We start from the raw sequence: 15,061 nt of genomic DNA, 5'->3' as shown, positions 1-15,061 counted from the left end.
CAATTTCCTTGTAAAATGGGTAATAAACTAGTGGGGTATTTAATATATATATATATACACACACACACACATCCTCTGCAAGTTCAACTAGTCATGAAGATATATATATAGCTCGCATGTGTTTGTGCGTAACATTTGTACGTGCATGGCTTAACTTTTAATATTGAATTAGGGTGGAAGTTTGTGACATGATTTAATTAATCTGCTAGATTATTATATTCAGGTTGGATTTGGGTCATCATTCATCATCGAGAACGTTTTTTTTTAAAAAAAAAATGTGTATATTACTTCTTCACAAATTTTGAGCCAACATATGGGAAATTGTCAAATTGATTTAGTTTTTTAAAGACATATTGTACTGTGGTCAAAAATTGATGAGAAATGTGATGACATTGGATAGAACAGATTCTCCCTTTTGATGAAAGTGGTGATGATTTTTTTGTTGTTGTTATAATTAGTATTCTAATTTTTCATACATATGTTATTTTCTAACAAAATTATTTTTATTATCTTGAAAGAAAACGCATGCAAGATTGAAAACATAACCAAAAAATTCAGGGAAAAACAATGGCATTAATATACTGAAGTTCTAATTGTAAAAGGTGCCAGGTTCAACACAAGTGGAGTACTAAGAAGTAAGAACCATTTAAGTCTTTTATAATGACATTTTTATTCCTATAATGTCAAACTAATGCTATTTTTTCACCTACTGCACAAATAAATTTTTATATGGTTGAGTTTTGAGGTTTAGGTCAAGGATTTGGTGGAGTCCATATTAATTAACAATATTGAAGATCTATCCAAAATTCTCAATCTCTGTAGACTTTATTATATGTAAGACATCCTAATCAGTTTAAATTAATGGTCAATATCGATAAGAAAGCATAAAGAGCACAATATTTTATTGGACACCCACACAACGGACAAACAAAAAAAAAACATTAATCCATAAACAAAGCTGAATAATGATGGAGAACAAATTAAGGAACTAGCCACACATTAATCTAAGTTCCGATCGATTTCTCTTCTGAATACTCATGATCTTTTCTCAATGCTTTGTTTTGGATATGAAATCGAAATGTTCTGGCGCTCTCAATATATGGCCGCAGAAGAAACTATAAAATTAATCCGTTCAAACGGATTTTAACATGATTCTAAACGTACTGGAGGAAAAAAATATTTAAAATTTTCGAATCCAAGGTAAAAAGAATTAGAACGCTGTCATTTTATTTTATTATAATTATAGGATCAGGTTGTCGTGATTAATATTTTAGGTTTTCTATATTTTTGCTTGATAACTTCACTTGTATATTAATTTGAGAAGAAACTATATATAACTTCACGTGCATGGCTAACAGAAGAAACTAGCTAATGGCTCAGTTTGAATCAAAAAAATATTTTTCTAATTGATTTGGATTGGATCCGAGTTGAGTCGTCATTATTAAAAAATGCTAAAAAGCTTTAAAAAAGAAAAATAAAAAAACCACCTGTATTTTTAAACCCTTCATAAGGATATAATATTAGTTGAAAATACTTTTCAGCTTTTAAGGAAGATGTTAATAATAAAGTTGGTAATTCGAGTCGACCCAAAAAAATTTAAAGTCAAACTTAAAAAAAATTGCATTTTTTTTTATGTTTGGCCTTATTAGATCCAGCCCAAATAGATATTTAATTTTTTTTAAATATATAATAAATGTTAATAATTTTTTTATTTTTTGCTTATCTTATATTTTGACCATATATTAGAGTACATTCTGATAGATATTTTTTTAAAAAATCTTAATGTTTTTAATATTTTCTTATTTTTAATCTATAAAATACTTAAAGTAATATTTGAAATATTTTAATATTGATTTTTAAATTTTAAGACCCACAAAAAAAATTTAAAAAATTTAAGTTTTCTAATTTTTCAAGTGTTTAAAAAAGTATATTTTATATTATAATAAAAATAATTAATTTTAAAAAAGGAAAAAATGACAATTCGGATAATTGGGCTAGCTCAAATAAACCCTAATGTATTTGGGCAAGGCTTGCTATATGGGTTTTTTCATAAGTTCAGCCGAATTGAACTTAACTCAAATAAGCTCGACTTTCCTAAATTACCAGCTCGAATTAACAATGATAAGTACAAATATAAATATTTTTAAACCTACTCGTAACTGATTCAATGAAGATCCATCTATGTTTAATAAGTTATGAAATTATAATTTATAATGTCGCTTATTTATAGTCATGTGCTGCTATCTATTAACAACTAGACATTTTGTGAATTTCTTTCTTATGTATGTGTGCGTGTATTATATAAATATTTTATATTATCTTTTATTTATTTATCATGTTACTGGTTTAATTATCGATATAATTGGTCAGACCATAAAAACCAAGATCTACCAACATTTTTGGATAAACGTACAGTTCAGCTTTTAAAACATTGCTTAAAACAATTCATCATATAAATTAGGCATACTGATTAACTTTCCAAAAAATAAAACGGGGCTTCTCCCCCTGAACGAAAACCATACATAATGAATAAATGCTAGTACCTTTACTGTGTACCGGAAAAGATCAGATTGATACTCACACATACATGAATAATGCTAGTACCTTCAACAACAATTAATGAAATTAATGCAAATTAAACTAGTATCAAATAAAAGAAATTAGTGATATAAATGCAGTTGCATTCATACCTCTAGAAAAAATACTCCCTCCATTTCAAATTATAAGACATTTTTAGATAACATTGCATATAAAAATAAATCTTATTAAATATACCTTATAACTTTATTTTTTTGAAAATAAAAATATAAACTTGCAAAAAAAAACTTTTCATTTCATACTCCACCTATGAAAGAATATTGAATAAAGAGAATATAATGAGAATGGTAATATTTAAAAAAATATAATTAAAAAAATTATTCTTATCAAAATGTCTTATATTTTATATGATCAAAGGAAAGGAGGTATTGCATGTACATCATATGAATTGCGTCTATCATTAAAGACAAATCATATAATGATGAACCAAGGAAAAAATGAAGTCAAAGTAAGTCATTTAGAATTTACAAGAAAAAATGGGAACTTATTATTACTAATATCACAACGGAATAATACCCCCATTTAATTAGTGAATAAAAAAATCAGGATAAATATAACCTTATAGAATCATTTCTTTCATGTACCATGGTCAATATTCATCCCACCAACTTAATTGATAGATTAAATAGGTCTGAAGACATTGAACTATAAACTGTTCTGTTATATTGCTGATAAGATGAATCAGTGAATATTGCAAAAATACGCCAAAAGCAGGGGGGAAAAATGATTAGAATGCAAATCAGATATTTTTATTTTAAGTATATATATTGGATCTTTCACGAGTTTGGTAAGATAAAAAAAGTACTCTGAATTCTAGAAACTCACTTCGTTCTTTGCATCAGTTTCAGTTCCTCGGACTTTGCCCGGTCTGTGTCTGAAGTCTAATCCAGGTTTTCAGACATGCCTTCTAAAAGCAGAAAAAGACTCAAGCTGAGCAGAAACTCCAGAAAAACCACCCTGCTCGACGGCTCCGATGAAATATTCCGGTTGCCAGACGACATTCTTCAACATCTCTTTTTTTACTTGCCCTTTGAAGATTCAGCATCCTTATCGGCTGTTTCAAAGACTTGGCGACGCATCTATAATTCGCTTCCAGTGTTCGAATTTAGCTTCGATCTTGAAGAACATGGCACTCTCGAGGACTTCGTCACTTTAATCAACAAATCTCTGTCAACCCTAAAAAATCGCAGAGCTATAATTGAGAACTTTTGTCTGAATATGGATCTGTCGGGAGGGAAGGGTTCGATGTTGAAATCCCACCTGGACGATTGGCTTTCTCTGATCATGAAAAATTATGTGAAGGCGATAGATTTAGGGGTTTCGAATTCTTCTGATAATATTCACTTCACTTTACCACATCAGTATTCACTTTCTCGAAATCTCTAGTCAAACTTCACTTGAAAGGTTGCAAATTTCCGACCAACATCTCACTCACCGGCGGCAATGACGACGACAAGAACGATGATAGAAAATCCAGGTTTAATGAATTCAACTGTCTCAAAGAGATCTCTCTGGTGGATGTCGTTGCTCGTGACGATCAAATCCAGGAGCTTGTAAATCTTGCAAGAAACTTTCTTGAGAACCTAATCATTGCATCGTCTTCTCCAATGGAACTTCTTGGGCTCGAGTTCTTCTCGAAGCTCGATTCTATTGAAGTAAATGTTAAGAAAGTGTATTTAAATCAAGCTAAGAAATTGGATAAGGTTGCTCTATATAGTCTCAGAAGAGCATATACTTTTGGGGTTGACAATATAACATCATTAACGTTCGCGATAGGTAACAACAATTGTGTGTTCAGATCAATTCAAGCACTTGTCTCAAGCCTCCAATTTCTGGACACTTTAGAATTGTTCATGATGCGTAGTCAAAGGATGAGGATTCATAATCGAAATCTTAAGACATTGAAGCTGTTTGAAGGTCAAAGGTTTGAGGAACCTTTGGAGGTTGAGCTGGACACTTCTGAACTCATGAGAATCGATTTCTATGGATTTTGTATTCCCTTCATTACAGTGTACGGAGAGAACCAAGCACTTGTGTGTAATCATTTTGGTGGTCATCACTCAAAGGGTGTCGCTGGATCCCAACTTCACATGCTTGGCAAGTTTTCACAGAACTTAATGCAAGCAATGGTAACAATACGCTTGCATCGGATTGAGATTAATGATGAGGTATGTTCATTCTTTTGCTCCCCCCCCCCCCCGTCAATGCAATTGATTTAAGAGCCATTCTTGTATATATATGCAGTGCTCATACAGTCTCATGAATGATTCACACATAAATGTAATCGAGAATGATAGTTAGATTCCAAAACTCTAAATTAATAAAAGTCAACAAAGTTTATGAAAAAATTAATTGAAAATATTGATCCAGATAATTATAAATCCAGGTGTTTCAATTACAAAAAAAAATATTTACATATCAAATATAACTCTTAGATTATAACAGAAATTTATGCTTGTAACTGTTTGAATTGATATTTATAATTTATTTTGTAAAAAAAATTGTTAGAGACTTAATTATTATTAATTCAATATTTTACGACCTAATTATCATTCTACTATGTTTAGTGTCTATTATACACGTCATTTTTAATTAAGGGATACGTGGTTGTTGGAAGGACATTACATGAAGTGAATTGATAGAGAATAAAATAGATTGAAATGATCAAGGTCATCATGATTGATCAGATGGATGTGGGAATGATAGAAAGAGGAGCACGAAGTGATAGCTATACGGAGGTGAGAATGGAGGTTAATGACTATTCATGTCAATTTATATTATCGACTACTCTTTATCACTTCATAGTTCTCTTCTCTTTGTATCATTATTCTTTCCCTATCAACTTAGAACCTTATGTTAGTTTATTTTATTGATCTACTCTATCAACTCATTTCATTCTACTTCTTCCAGCAACTAAATTTAACAGGCACTAAGAGAATCAACATATGTAAGTTATATATAACTCTAATATGAAACTTTTTGAATCTTATTTATTGTGTGAACTTATGGTAATAATCATCAATTTGTATCTTGTAAGCTGATATGGGCTGTGTCTAACTTAAGTTTATATCGTATTGTTGATCAATCTCATTCACACACCATATTATGAATCTCATTCATTTGCTATTATGATTCTGTGAACTTTTTTAGTCTTTCAAGAATTGAGGGAGAGTTGCAAAAATAGTACATTATACTGTGTTTGTAATGATCATTTTGTCTTTACGTACGTGATTGAGCATTTCTATTGCATGCATGCTAGCTTATCTCATGAGTCCACTCTTCCATTTTATTTCTATATAGCTAGAATTTTCACATGTTGGGTTTACTACAATTAAATTTGATTAGCTCCGTGCAAATACTTGTGCCCTTTAATTAATACTATTCTAAATTAAACTTGATGAACTTCTCCCTTAGGCTTGGCTCTGTAAGCGTATGGATATGTGCGTGTGTGTGATGGTAATAAAGGTCTTCACAAAGAACTGAAAGTAGAAAGATTGGACATAAACTAAATTATTCCTTTTCAGTCTAGCTAGCCAAACAATCAATCCAAAATGAATTCTGCAAGAACTTTGTAAAATGCAGATAAACCATGATAGTAATGAGAATCAAAGCAAGCAAATTGAGAAGCACCTTAATTAGGTTTCTAATCCCACTTTAAAATAATTCAATTTCTCCTCATCATCTAGTATAATATAAACTATAGAATTAATATTTTTCGTTAGGTATAAATGCCTTTCAATTCATTCATACCCCTATGTTCTAACTTAATTCTATATCTCATATGAAAGGTTAAGATTCAAGTATGCACAATCCTTATCGTGATTACCTAGGGCTAGGGCCATTGAGTGTATTTTTATCACAATTGCAAAATTAGACAAGCTCTAATTCTAGGTTACTTAACCAATGGTCTGCTTGCAATTTTCTTTTCTCAAGGGCGCATCCCAACACTTAATTACCCACACACACAAGAGTTGGCCAATCACTAGCGGGAGAAAGATAACCTAGATTAAACATATATAAAAGCATCCATTAAACAACAATAGTCAAGGAAAAATCCAATCGCAATGCTTAACATATAGATTCATACCCTAGAGTTTACATAAGTCTAGCCACACATGGCTTGAAATACACGAAGTTAAACTCAATGAAAATCTCAAAGATAGAATACATATAAGAAGAAAAAGGGCAGCATAAATTATCACTCAAGTAGTTTCCCAAGACTCTCAATTCTCCAAATCTAGCCTCCAAATTAAATTAAAGGCATGAGATCAGCTTCTCACAATGCCTCTTCAACCTTAGACAACTCTCAAAATGTCAAACTACCTCAAACCCTAGCTTCCTCTGCCTTTTAAAACCCAAAAATAATAAAACTTATAGCTTTTGGGTATGTGAAATTAAAGCCATATGCTTCAGCGAAAGAAATTACCATGGGGTTTAGAAGAAGTGTGCGGGCGCATATGTTCTACACTGTTTCTATTTTATAATTAAGCTTCCTGTATTGTTACCGTCATTATTGCCAATTAACTGATTTACATTCATTTTCCGCATTGTTTAATCTCCATTAGAATCTCATAATATTTATATATTTCTTTAAATAGAATCGCACGTAATTACTAATTGCCCTTAAGAGAATATAGATATTGGAAGCTTATAAATTTTCCATCCGTCTCAACAACAATATAGAGACCGAGTTGGTAGTTTTAATTTTCTAAGATTCTTAATATGATTAAGGGTAAATTAATTACTTGCAACGTTGTTGTTTAAGATGTGCATGATCATATTTTGACGAAATTAAATCTTATTCTCTCCCATAGTATCATTTTCTTTGAAGATATCTTTAATTAGGTGTATGTATACGGTCAACAATTATAGTTCAATAACTTGAATGTCATGAATTTAACAAGTGATTTTGTGTTCTGACTTGACTTTGAAACGAGTTTTAGAATGGACAGAATGTGGTAAAAACTCTGGAAGAGTTAAGAGAAGAACCAGTCGTGCACCGTCCTTCAAGCCTGAAGATGTTGATACTTGATAATTGCATTCCAGAGGCTTCAAACTACACTTCTTTTCTCAATGCGTTATTTTGGACTTGTCATCCAAGGACTCTGGTTGTCTTGATGACTTCGGAACAAACCTTAAAATCCCCTCATAGGGCTTCTTTCATTGGCGTAAGTCATAACATAATTTATGCTACGTACACTGTTATTTTAATTTAATCCTCGTATTTACATGTCAGATGTATGTGTTCCTATTATTCCAAGGTTTCTCCATCATGCATGATGCGCATATATAAAATATAGAAGACACTTTAAATATTATAATACATTCCACTTAAAAGGTCGTATTATTTAATCATATCTCCATGGTGCACCTTCTAGTTTTGCCACCAAATGAATATGAATTCTCTCAACTTTACTATCATACGATGCATGGAGGAAAATCTCGAATATTAGATATATAATGCCCCTTTTGGTTAATTATGACAACATATAGAAGAAACTAGCTAGACATGTTATTTTAGTACATTACATCACATCAGGGACAGCTCTAGCTAGGGGGCAAGCACCATACTTCTCTTTGAAAATTTTTAAAATTTTCTTCACTAAAATTGCTAAAATTGATTCTAGCCTCCATGTTTTATGTTATTACAAAATTTGCCCCCCATGTATATCATGAAGGATCTGTCCCTCCATTACATAGAGTTTGAAGCACAGGATAATAAAGTTGTCACGATGTAACCTAGTGCTCACATGTTCAAGACATGAAAATAGTCTCTAGCAAAAAATGTAAGATATATAAAGCTACATAATAGACCTAAAATGATCCAAGCCTCTTGAAACTAGATTTGAATTCAATAATTGTACTTAGTATTTGTATAATTTAAATCATTAAAATCCATATCAATAATTGTAAATTCATATTCCATTAAGATTAATAAATAAGTCAATTTATTCGAATCATTGATATGGATCAATGACTTAGATAGTACAAGCATTCAATGCTTAAAGTCACCAAATCCAAATCTATTAAAATATAATCTTGTATTTACGTGAAGTCTTGGGAGAGTAATACTATTCATAGCTTATAAGTAGAATGGTAAGCTATAGATTCTACATTATCTATAAATTGATTCTCTTTGTACAAAAATCAAAGTATATAATATTTATTATATTCCTGTCATCTATCAATCTAAATATACAAAGACTGGTTTTATCCCTAAAATCACTTTTTTGCTCTATTGATGATGTATGAGAGAAGATAATGTATTGAAATTGAAATCCGTATACGTTCACGCATTCATACATTTGAAGGTCCATCATAATAAAACTATGTATAAGCCCACATCATTTTTTTTTTGTGTCTCCGATCTCCTCTCTCTCTCTCTCTCTCTCTCTCTCTATATATATATATATATATGTATCATCTCTATGTCATCCATTTTTGTGAATGTAAGGGAATCTATAATTAAGTTGTGTAGGCATATATACGTACGCATGTATTGGACATAGTGTGATTAATTAATAATATTGCTCAACTTGTTGGTGCGATTTACAATGTATTGCAGGACCTCGTTAATGAGTTAGTGATGAAAAGGAAAAAGAATCCAACATGCTGTGCCGAGCCTAACAAACCCAAATGCTGGAGGCATTACGTAGCGCAAGTGAAGTTTAATGTCTACAATTACAGCATGCTGAAGGAGTTTTATGGTGAGGAACTACCATACCTCGTACCTGATCATGATGATGATGATCAAACGTCAGAAGATGACGAGATGATGTCTGAAATGTCAGAAGAAGATGATGATGATGAGATGGTGTCTGAAATGTCAGAAGATGATGATGAGATGATCTTTGGTGATGATGTTGATGCCACAAACGAAGATGAAGAAGAGGTAGAGGATGAAGAAGAAGACGAACAACTTGTTGTCGAATTTAACATTGTGTGGGAACCATATCCATATCACTGGTAATTAAATTCGGTAACTAAGTTCAGGTTCGGCTTGAAGACAGATGGCTCTTGCAATTACATAATACGTTGTATGTCAAACTAGGAATATGTACTGTGCGTTAGTGTTCGTCAATGCTCGTGTTCTTCTTTTCGTGATCTGTTGTCTTCGTGTGTCTTCAAATTGACAGTGATCAAGTGTACCGTTTATACTTGTTATGAACTATTTGTGTGGTTTGTTTAATGTTAAATCAGTGTGAAAGTTTGTGACATGGCCTTCTTTTTTTTTCTTTTTTGATTGATGGGCGCATATTATTTTATCCAGTTTTTTCTTTTTATTTTGATTCTGACTTCTCTTGATGAACACAAGCTATAATGCATGTCTATCTAATTATAAAGAATCTAGAAGCCTGGAATTAAAAATGAAAGGTGCTTAGTTTACTGGTCGAAAGAGTGACAATATTTTATTCTGAGATCTCAAGTTTAAATTCTACGCATCTGAGTTAGATAAATTAAAAATGCTAGATGATGGCATCCCAAAACATCCAGAGAAATTTGATTTTTGTTAAATGGTTTCGTTTTTTGTGAATGGTTGTGTGCTAATAATAATAATGTGAAATAAAATGTCTGTCGTCGTAAGTAGTTAGCAGTATGAATGGCATTTCTTTAACAAATGTAATTAATATTTTTTAAAAACTAAAACTTAATATATTTATAAGACATTCTTTTGGTTTAGATGTTAAAAAAAATAAAAGACATTTTAATGAATGATTAATGAGTTTTTTTTTTAAATACTTTCAATAAATATACCACTTAACTATTCACCTTTAAGGAAAACACACTAAATAAAGGCAGACATAGGAAGAAAATATTCATTTAAAGATAATTAATTAATTTATTGGGAGGTATAATTTGGTTTAAAATATCTTAATTTTTTTAATGGAGGAAGTAACAAAAGTAATGAAAATGAAGAGAAGGAAAAAAAAGTGAAGAAATGTGATTTCATTTTATTATGGTTGGCTAACTAAAAGAAAATATAATAATATTTATTTCAATAATTTTTTTTTGACAAACTAAATAACTTATCTTTTAAACAAGTGTGTAAATACTAAATAGAAAAGCATGGCTTTGCGCTGTGGGCGTGAAGTGTGTCATGCTATAAGTCAAAATTTAGTCTTCTGATTTTGATATCATAAAATTTTAAAATTAATTTTGTAAATCATTTTTGGCCCATTCACTTATTCGTTTGAAAAAAAATAAAATTTTTTTAAAATATATAAATAATAATTTAATTATTTAAAATGTCATAATTTTTTAAAAGTTTTTAAAGACTTTTCTTTCATTAATAAATTTATTTAAATTATCAAATTATTTTTATTAAAAATAAATAATTTATAACTTTTTTTATATTCGTAACTTTTTTTATTATATCCGCAGCAATGCAATAATAAATTTTTTATATTCACAACAATACAATAGTAAATAAAAAATTTAACATGTAAAGTTATAATTTATTATTGCATTATTATGAATAAAAAAAAATTACAAATATAAAATAAAATTGTGAATCATTTATTTTTTATAAGAATAATTTGATAATTCATATAAATTTATTAATAACAAAAAAATACTTAAAGATTTAAAAAAATTATAATATTTTAAAAAATTAAATTATTATTTATATATTTTAAAAAAAATTATTGTCGTTTTTTCTATTCATTTTTTCATGTTCTTATTTTTTGGCCCATTTCTTGCGTGGCATGTGTGTATTTATTTATTTATTTTAAGTTCGCGTCTCGAGTCTTGACTCTTGACGTGGCGTGTAAAATTTTTTTTGACACGTGACGTGTGGATTATTTCGCTACTGCGAAACGACACAGTTTCCGCGCAAACGCCCCTGACTCGTTACATGATATGGAAGCTGTGTCAAGCAAGCGTGATCATGCGCTGCGAGGCCGCGATGGCGACACCTCCGATGGGGCTGCCGGGAAATCCATTGTTCGACGGAGCTGCGCCGCCGCCCCCACAACCGCCGGGGACTGACATGACTGGAATATGCTTCCGAGATCAGCTCTGGCTCAATACTTACCCTCTCGATCGCAACCTAGTGTTCGATTATTTCGCCTTGTCCCCTTTCTACGACTGGACCTGCAACAATGAACAGCTTAGAATGCGCTCAATCCATCCTCTCGATCCGTCTCAATTATCGTAAGATACATACCATCTGAATCCTCATCGTGTAAGTGGATCTGTCCGCATGATTCACTCGTTTACTGAATGTTGGGATTAACTAGGGTTTTAGGAAAAGTGGATGAGACACTAGTTGGGAAATGAGTGGTGTAAGAATCTATGTTTATTGAGGATAACATTCTTGAACCTGGAATTATTCTTGAGCTAGTCTATTTGCAGCGGAAATGTGGGAAGGAGAAAAGTCGGAAGCTTGAATCTTCTTTTTTTCTTTTTTTTTTCTTTTTTGCATAGATAATAATATTTTTTGGGAGTGGTTCTTAGATGTTTCTGCCAAAAGACATTTTCCTTTCATCAGAAGAAACAAAATCACTCTGATCATCGGTGGTCTGATTTAAAGACTGAATTCTGATTTAAAAATCACATAGCACTCTTGGAGGCAGCAACACGAAAGCTATAGAACTGTCACTTAAAGATTTCAAGCAGAATATATATGAAAATTCGAACTAATGATTTGCATATGTTGACGTGAAAGTCAATTCGGATGTTTTAAGATTCAGAATGCTCCTTTTCGTGACATTTGTGCTGGGGGAATTTTAACTCAGACTAAATCAATAATGAATGACCATAAGTCTTGTTAGACATACGTTAAGTCTGAACAAGACTGGCAATAGTCCTAATGCAATTGTGTCAAACATATGTTTCATTATTCACCCTACATGACTGCCTAATGCAAAGACAAAAGAGCCAGGAGTGAGATGGGGATCATGGGTCATAGACGGCTGTACATTGTTCATTTATTTGGGATAAAATTATGCTGTTCTTTTTGTTATGATTATTTGGTTGATTTCACTTATGCATTTAGCCTCTACATGAAAAGAAATTTAATCTTGCTCCTTGATTCTAGAAAATATTATTTGGACTAAATCATGACTGTCACGCTCTTCAGGAAAATGACAGGCATAGAGTACATGCTCTGTGAAGTTATGGAACCTCACCTTTTTGTTATTCGCAAGCAAAAGAGAGATGGCCCTGAGAAAGTTACACCGATGCTAGCATATTACATCTTGGATGGTTCAATATACCAAGCACCACAACTATGCAATGTCTTTGCTGCTCGAATTGTAAATTAATATTTTATATTTGATTATTAGAATTAGGAATGACCTTGACATGTGATTACTTATTTGCAAGAAAAAGCGGATATTGGTAATTGTGAAAATTACAAATTTCTTTTGTCAATCCTGAAATTCTGACTTCTGGTTTTTCATACAAAAGCAGCAATAGCCTATTAGGTTCTGAATCTGGATGTTAAAAATGTGGCTTACCATTTTAAATTTTTTGTGACATTACAGCAACAATATATCTATTATGCTTTATCCAATCAACTCAGTGCAGTTTCCTATCTTTTTCTCTTTCTGTTTAAAACAAATTGAGAGAAAAGGTTTTGCTCAAATCCTTGCTGTGCTTGTTCTTGCAGGGAAGGGCACTATATCATATACAGAAGGCCTTTAGTACGGCTGCATCAAAGTTGGAGAAGATAGGATACGGTAAGTAGAGTTTTGTTGTTTTTTTTTTTTTTTTAAATGGGGTGGGGGATTAATGTCGGACTCTGTTACTCACTATGATATGTATGCTCCATTGATCAGTCTTAATTTGTTCTGGCAATGAGCTATTGCAATGCCATTTTATACCCTCTCACCCTCAAAACTTCTGTCTTGCTGAAGAGAATAAACTTTTGAAGAGTTTGGACTATTGGGATATTTGTCTATGGATTACCAGGATAAGTGTTGTTAGAATGCGGCATTTAAGCCATGTGAGGATTTACTATTGCAAGCATCTGAGGAAATGCGGCTAGCGTTACTTTGCCATCCAGTTTTCTACACCTGTCATGTTCTGCCTGCCTGTTTACCATTTCTTGAAGTATATAACCATTTAACTAGTTCAGTGCTGACTTCTGTGAATGTTACTTGAATTTTGTTTCCTCTTTCTGCTTCAGTTGATTCTGAAAATGAGCCTGTAGTGCCAGAAGCAAAGGCTGGTAAAGAGACAATCGACATAAAAGAAGTTATGCGGGTGGATCACATTCTTGCATCCCTAAAGCGTAAGGTACGTTGAAATGATAGGGGTTTTCCATGCTTCCTTTGTTGAACACCTCTTTGCAGGTGAATGTTAAACAAAGGGAAAGGCTTAGGAGAAAAAATTCATGTCCTTATTATCTATGAAATCAAGTTGTGAAATAATATGAAATGTGCATGCTGGTTATCTTTTGTTATCTTTTTACCCTGTTGGTAATGTCTCTTTCGGGCTGTTGTGAATATGTTGAATGATGTATACATTTAAATTTCAGTTGAATATAAGTCATCTTTGTTCTGAATTGGCTGATAAATGTCATGTCCCACTTTTAATATGGAACGTAAAATTTTGGTTTGTCTTGACTTGGATATTATTAATTTGCCGTTCCAGCTATCTCCAGCTCCACCTCCACCACCATTTCCTGAAGGTTACGTTCCACCACCAACTGCAGAAACTGAGAAAGGACCCGAAGGTCAAGAAGCAGGAGAGTCGCAAGCTGCTCTTGTTGATCCTATAATTGATCAAGGACCTGCAAAGAGGATGAAAGTTTGATATAACAAGAGAAAAACTGCAATTACTATGGAGATATTGGTGCAAGAAGAAGGTGGTTATTATTAACGGGGTGGCCTTTGCAAGAACACGATGGGCTTCGCGTGACTGTATGTGTTTAATCCTATATGCTAGATGATGTTCTGGCTTCTGATCCTCACCATGGTTAATAGTCTAGTAGACATGATCAGCTAGGCTCACTGTAATCTGAGAATGCATTTCGGCTCTAGACAGTGCACTAATTGATAGTATAGTTAGAATCAATCTTGAGTCCTGGGTATTTGTGCCGAACCAAAGAGGAAAAGACCAAGTTTGTAAAAAATATAGTTTTTTCCATAGAAAATTTTGTCACCTTGGCACTCTGCCGTCTGGAAGTATGGTTGATCTCAGTGTAGCTGCAGGGCCGTTTCAAGTTTAAAAAAAGGCCATGGGAATTTTTATTCGGGATTATTTTTCAATGAGCACTTAGCATTTTAAATTATTTTATACCAATTTTGTGCCTAAAGTAATTAAAGCTTAATATATTTGCTTCTCATGTTAACTATCCCAACATTGACCATTAAGAATTTTGATTGAGATTTAAATTTGATCGAAAGTGTTATCTCTCATGTCAATTAGATTTAAGTTATGATGCATTATCATTTATTTTAGGAACAAAATTGCTATTAGCAGAGAATGTTTTAGGAAAATAGTGTCATTTAATTTT

The 15,061-nt window shown here is 32.0% G+C and overlaps 1 protein-coding gene across 1 annotated transcript; it reads left to right on the top strand.

Annotated features, from left to right (window-relative positions):
- Window positions 1-11,457: 11,457 nt before the first annotated feature.
- LOC129287820 (mediator of RNA polymerase II transcription subunit 6) lies at window positions 11,458-14,836 on the top strand. Its single transcript, XM_054924068.1, has 5 exons — window positions 11,458-11,751; window positions 12,680-12,854; window positions 13,211-13,280; window positions 13,730-13,839; window positions 14,197-14,836. Exons 1-5 carry the CDS (start codon window positions 11,486-11,488, stop codon window positions 14,356-14,358), a joined length of 783 nt encoding a protein of 260 aa, XP_054780043.1. The 5' UTR covers window positions 11,458-11,485; the 3' UTR covers window positions 14,359-14,836.
- Window positions 14,837-15,061: the final 225 nt, after the last annotated feature.

Source organism: Prosopis cineraria, unplaced genomic scaffold (genome assembly GCF_029017545.1).
Source record: "Prosopis cineraria cultivar Desert tree isolate PC_DT_omini unplaced genomic scaffold, ASM2901754v1 PC12, whole genome shotgun sequence".
NCBI classification, from domain to species: domain Eukaryota; kingdom Viridiplantae; phylum Streptophyta; class Magnoliopsida; order Fabales; family Fabaceae; genus Prosopis; species Prosopis cineraria.
This window is presented reverse-complemented; position numbering and strand designations above follow the sequence as displayed.

What these genes read in the sequence shown, in the direction of transcription:
- LOC129287820 (XM_054924068.1), top strand. Translation starts at nt 11,486, where the DNA reads ATGCGCTGCGAGGCCGCGATGGCGACACCTCCGATGGGGCTGCCGGGA. An exon ending in CTCGATCCGTCTCAATTATC is followed by an intron (nt 11,752 to 12,679) that starts GTAAGATACATA and finishes CACGCTCTTCAG; the next exon opens with GAAAATGACAGGCATAGAGT. An exon ending in ATGTCTTTGCTGCTCGAATT is followed by an intron (nt 12,855 to 13,210) that starts GTAAATTAATAT and finishes TTGTTCTTGCAG; the next exon opens with GGAAGGGCACTATATCATAT.